The 6,000-nt window shown below is 44.7% G+C and overlaps 1 protein-coding gene and 1 non-coding gene across 2 annotated transcripts; both read right to left on the bottom strand.

Moving 5' to 3' along the window:
- Positions 1-605: 605 nt before the first annotated feature.
- rpl21 (ribosomal protein L21) lies at positions 606-4,901 on the bottom strand. Its single transcript, XM_088638804.1, has 6 exons — positions 4,812-4,901; positions 3,730-3,809; positions 3,018-3,079; positions 2,193-2,305; positions 1,362-1,512; positions 606-732 (listed from the first exon to the last, which is right to left on the bottom strand). The coding sequence occupies exons 2-6, from the start codon at positions 3,794-3,796 to the stop codon at positions 643-645; spliced, it is 483 nt and encodes a 160-aa protein (XP_088494930.1). The 5' UTR covers positions 3,797-3,809; positions 4,812-4,901; the 3' UTR covers positions 606-642.
- On the bottom strand, positions 1,601-1,733 carry LOC148657981 (small nucleolar RNA SNORA27). Its single transcript, XR_015940662.1, has one exon. It is a non-coding gene; the product is annotated as a small nucleolar RNA SNORA27 (small nucleolar RNA).
- Positions 4,902-6,000: the final 1,099 nt, after the last annotated feature.

Raw genomic sequence — 6,000 nt, 5'->3', positions numbered from 1 at the left:
CATAAACTGCACATTCCAATTCCCCTCAAAAGGCTCCAGATCTGTAAAGATTACCATCTGCAATTGCTGACAAGTGCTCGCTCCATCCCAGTACCTATTGTGACTTGGTTAAGAAGTCTGAAGACTAAACTCCTAGCAACTCTACGGCAGTTTCTTACAGGGCTGCAAACGATAACTTCAGACCAAACCTGTCGATGTGATGGAAGCAGATACCCTGGGTCTTTTCAAGAAAGAGAACCATCCATCAAATGGCTACAACCAGACTAGATGGGCTGAATGGCCATTTCTTGTTCCAAGCTCCACCAAAACATAACATGCAGCCACACAAGATGAAGCATGGAAGAGATGAGAGCGGGGCTGTTACAAACAGAAGCACATACAGTAATACAGGCAGCTTGTCGTTCACCCAGCCTCACTGTGTCAGCGCTGGTTTGCTCTCAGTTCGCCGGTGAAACTATTCTCACTTTGCCTCACAGGGCAATCGTAAGAGGAGGATCATCACTGAGCACCAGCAGCCCCCGACACTCCACTCGCCTCTCTTCCCAGAGCTACAAACACACACACACTCAAATCAGAGCTGAAAACAGATCATTCAAGCCAAGACCTTTTGTGAAAATGTCTTTATTGGCCGTGCAGGACATTTTATGCCATGAACTCGTAGGGGATGGGCTCCAGCAGCTGAGGCTCGTTATTTTTGGTGGTCACGAAGTGCGCCTTCCGGGGAGCAGCAGGCTGCAAAAACAAAGAAGACCAACAGTCAGAAGACGTCAGATGACCGTGCCTCCCCCCCCCCCCCGATGCTTGAATGAAGCTATAACTCGCAGGTTATATTAAGATTTAGCACAAACTGACTGCTCTAAGACAATTTTAGCAGAAGGGAAAATGCTCCACAATTGGGAAGAAGGGGGGAAGGGTCCCTATCAGTTGTCACCATTCAGAAGGATGGTGAGTGATCATGTAATTCCCTGAAGCCAACACAGGAGCAGAAAATCAGTATTGGGCACTACTCAGGGCTTCTGTACCGCCCTTTCTTAAAGGAACACCAGTTTTCTCACAAGTCTTTACACTTTGCACAAATAGCAATACTTCTGAGAACCGTCATGAAAAGTGTCCCATTACCCAATACCTTCCACAGACACACAAAAAAAAACAAATGAGCAGTAAGTAGCTGCTGCAACAGAAGAGCCCTAGAGAATCTTTTCAGTCTTCATATTCAGGGAGCCTCCCTCATCAAACCAGTGCACACCCACGTGGGGGGGGGAAATAAACGGAAGTGTGGACCCCCCCTATCAGGGGGGGCAGCTGTGAGAGTCCTGCAGAGAACGTGCCGAGTCATCGGCGCCGTCTCCGACTCGGCATACCTGACGCTTCAGCTCCACCCATGTGCCCTTCGCCTTGGCCTCGATCTTCCTCCTCTCGTTCTCCTTCACCCGCTGCAAGAAGCTGTCCCTGCTCTTCGAGTGCTTGACGTGCTCAATGCGCACGTTGATCCTCTTGGCCAGGATCTTGCCCCTGCAAAGAGAAAAGGTGACACGGGGCCCCTTTTAACCATCAAATTAAAAAACGTATACCGACGCCCGGCCCGCGTCACTGTAGCCGCGGATGTGTCCTCTCACAGGATCCAAGCCAAACAACTTGTTCACTTGCGTTTTGAAAAAGGACTTCAATATACCCCACCTGAATGACCATTCAAGACACTTGGGCTGTCCGAATGGCAAAGTGAAATGGGGTACAGCTGCAGGAATGATTATGGGCTTTATAACATGTTGAATGAGAGACTCACATTTAAAATCCTGCGCCTTTCAATCCTCTGATCTGTTACCATGACCAGTGAATATACAGTGACCTCGACTCACATTTTTTCCACTCATTTACTTCTCCTTTCCCACTGTAAAAATTTACTTTTACTGATGTTAATCTTTTCCCCCCAACAAATATAATCTTTGTAACTTAAAACGTTTAGTCCTAACTGCCTTGGCAACACATTGATGTTGTCTCGCACTGATCAATAACATGTTTTGTGAACCTTACACGCCACAAAGTTAAATTCTAAACAAAGCTTTTCATAAAGAACGTTTTTCTCCCACCCAATCAAAGCTCTAGTACTGTTCAGACCACGAGGAAAAGAACAACTCTTTAGGTCAACATTTGCCGAAAGACACAAAGCAAGAGAAAAACAATCATATACTTACTTAACCTGTTTGTTGACAATGATGCCCACAGCATGCTGTGTCACATTGTAAATTCTGCCAGTCTTGCCATGGTAGCACTTGTGGGGCATTCCTTTTTGGACAGTACCCGTTCCCTAGGAAGTTTTATCAAATAAAAAAAATAAAAGAAAAGAACATACGACAAATATTCAAAGAAAACAATCAAATCAACTGCTACACGATCACAGTGTCGGTTGAAACTACTTTCACTTACAATAAATTACAGAGGCATCTGTTATTGACTGCCCTGCAAATTTCCCAGAGATAGAGCCAATATTCATTGTGCTTTTTAGTGCTTATTAGCTTACTTACAATCCACGAATCATATGCAGACACAGAAGTTAACTGATTTCATGTACTCTGTCCATATAAAAAGATCCCAATGTCAACTGATTTACTGTTTGTGGGCGAGGCAATTGTAAGAACATTTTCAAGCTTCAGCAGGTAGTGATTTCACTCTTGAGCAACAGGAGTAAAGTTTAGCAGTTGCTCTGATATATTTACCCGAAACACTACCTATGCGAAAATGTGCGAAACGCAAACTTCATTAGTTTCACACTGCCTGCATCAGACTCCCTCTGTACACTGGTTTGATCCCATTCAAAATGTGCACACTGCGGGCAGCTTCAAAATTCACACTAGTGTAGCAGAAAAACAGTATTTCAACTCTTACAACACCTTTTGGAATAAAGTAACCTTAAAATATCCATCACTGTAGATCACAAGACATGAAATGGACCAGAACACCGAGAAACAGGAGTTACATTCAAGTCCCTGCGTCTTATAACTCTGCAAGTTACAACATACCTTGATGTCAACAATATCTCCTTTTCTGTAGATACGCATGTAAGTCGACAGTGGAACAGGCCCTGTTGAACAAATCAAGATCACAGCATAAAAAACTGCACACATTTTCAAAGTATTGTAATTTCCACACAATGCATATCCTTACTTCCAATACATCAAATTTGACCTTTAATTCGCAACTAGAGAAGCATGTCGTGGCAATGAATTACGACACACAGCACTCCCAACAAATGCAGAATACAAAAGGTCTGAAAGTGACTGATACTGAAGGAAAAATAAATTGTCGGTAGACTGACAGGATGGGCTTCCAAAAACCTACAGAACCAAAAATGGCTCCTTTAAAGTGTGACAGCAAACCTAATGTTGATATTTAGCCCAGAAGATCATGTTATTGGCTGAAGCAGGTGGCTCAACTTAGATCAGCAGAAAGGCCAGAAATGAGAAGTCCATTCAGCTCATCTGGGTTTCGGTGATCTGTTTAGTCCCAAGACAGAACCGGCAACTGGTTCTGCCAAGTACACCACCCAAATAAAATGATTTTTAGAGTAGCCAGTCAAAGCCGATGTGTCTTTGGCAGGTGGCTGGAAAGTACGAAGCATTTGGAGAAAATCCCAGTTTTGGTATGGGTTGAGCTCTCTAGCTCCACACAGATGTCCCGAGCTGGATTCGAACCCGAAGCCCTGGCGGTATGAGACGCAATGCAGATACTCACCATGTTTGCGGAAGGGCCTGGAGAACATGTACCTCGTGCCCCTCCTCTTGCCCCTGGTGTTAGTCATGTCGACGGCTTAACTGCAAGACAAACGTCACACGTTAAAACAACCCAACTGCACCTCCTTCCTACCGAGCTACATCTGGGGCATCTGCTTCTAGAATACACTGCACAAGTCGGCATCCATATCCAAACCTCGTCAAGGTACCCTTGAGGCCGACAGTTTAATCACTGCAAACAAGTGCAAGGACATAACTGAACATCTCTAGAGTGACTTAAAACTGCTTCCAGCTCTCATTGGCCTTGAAGACGCTCTTGTTTATGTGCAGGGTGACTCCGTTACATAAAACTCGTAATAAAGTGGGAAAAGTAAACAGATACCTGTGAAGCAGATTTTAAAAGTCTGACACCCGAAGCCTATAGGTAAGAAACAACATAAGATACAACCCTGAAGCAAGTTCGACATTGCGGAAAAATTACGTTATGGGAGCTCCGCGTATTTATCAATAGACCGAATTTGGGAAGATTGAACGACATAACGTGAATTTTGATAAGGGGCCGAATAAGAAACGATATACCCCAAGAGCACTTTAAAAAAAAGCAAAATACACTAATGATCAATATCGCAATCCTGCGTGCAATCAAGCAAGCAAAGATATTAAGACGTGGGACTTCTTACTGCTGAGAGTCTCAGCTGTGACCGGACCGTGAAATCGCTGCATGTAAAATTAAACAGCAACTCAACTGCAAAAACAACTACTAGTACGCCATCTTTAATTTCAGCTCTGTGTCAAAGAAACATATGGGCCCGCAGCCGCCAAAATCTCCCAAAGTGTAAACGTTGTATTTAAGATGAACGCAGTACAGAGAGGGCCCACATGGGCTGCCATGCAGTCTGTCCGCCTCATGAAACATCACCCCACAAAAGAAACATTTTTTTCCGCTTTCCGGTCGTCATTTAAAACGCAGACCGAACCAACCTGTCTTCAGAAACACTTCTAGATGTGCGCAAGGGAAACTTGCGGTATATTTCTGGGCAATAAAGACCCTATTTTTAAAAAGAATTGAGGAGCTCTGCCTACCCCTGCTAGCTTTCAAGATGGAGGGTCCGGCGGAAAGAGAGAGCGAAGGACCCCAGCTCCGCCTTACACAGTGGAACTGAGGAGGACAACGCCTTCGCCTGATCGAAAATGCAAAGGCGCTTCGAAACAGATCTGACTTACCTCCTTGTGCTATGCAACGAGTCTAAAACCCGTGTCGTTGAAGTATATAGCATGTTTTTTTTTGCTAACTTTTTACAAGGCATCGGGTTTATTTTATTTATCCCGAAGGACCCTAGATCGCTATCACATGATTAATGAGATCACGCCGCATTGGAGGTGGTGGCCGGGGGGTGCAGTTTTTGTGCAAATGCTGGGGGCGGGAGAGGTCAGCCAGTGTGTTTCTCTTGTGCCATTTATGAAACCTTTGCTTTGCGTAGGATCGTTCTGACCCAGCAATGTTTCCCTTTGCCTTCAACAAATGAAACAGAAACGTAGTATTACATCAGCCGGGAGTTAGCGCTATTTTGTGGCGTCGAGTCATTACAGTTAAAACAACAATGTTTATTTTGGGTCTGTAAGATGAGTTTTAATAATTCCTGGGGTTTGGTATATATTGCTTTCGGCTCCATCAGGGATAACAGATGTTTAAAACATTGCATACATGGGGGTGGCCAACCACACTTCTGGACAGCCTGTCCGGCGGGCTTCGTTGCTCACCGTTAATTAATCCAAAATTAACAGTATGCAGTATGTCCAAAATTCAGCAGCCAGAATCCTGACCAGATCTAGTGCAAGTGTTCACATTACTCCTATCCTGGAGTCCTTGCACTGGCTTCCGGTCAAATTCCGCGTAGACTTTAAAATCCTCATGCTCACCTACAAGGCTTTACATGGCTTGGCACCTCAATACCTGTCTGAACTTTTATCGCCCTACTCCCCACCTCGCAACCTCCGCTCTTCAAATTCTGCCCTCCTTACTGTCCCCCAAGCCCGTCTACATTGTATGGGCGACAGGGCCTTCTCCTGCTATGCCCCCAAGCTCTGGAACTCCTTGCCCAAGGATATTAGAGAGTCACCTTCTCTAAACTCCTTCAAATCCAGACTCAAAACCCTCCTTTTCAGAAAAGCCTTTACTTAACTGGTTCCATTCTTCACCCCTCTGCTCTTCTTAATACCATCTTCCACGGTCTCCTCTATTGTTATTGTTGTATTGCTGTAATTATAATTG

Source organism: Lepisosteus platostomus, chromosome 7 (assembly GCF_059453375.1).
Source record: "Lepisosteus platostomus isolate fLepPlt1 chromosome 7, fLepPlt1.hap1, whole genome shotgun sequence".
Taxonomy (NCBI): domain Eukaryota; kingdom Metazoa; phylum Chordata; class Actinopteri; order Semionotiformes; family Lepisosteidae; genus Lepisosteus; species Lepisosteus platostomus.
This window is presented reverse-complemented; position numbering and strand designations above follow the sequence as displayed.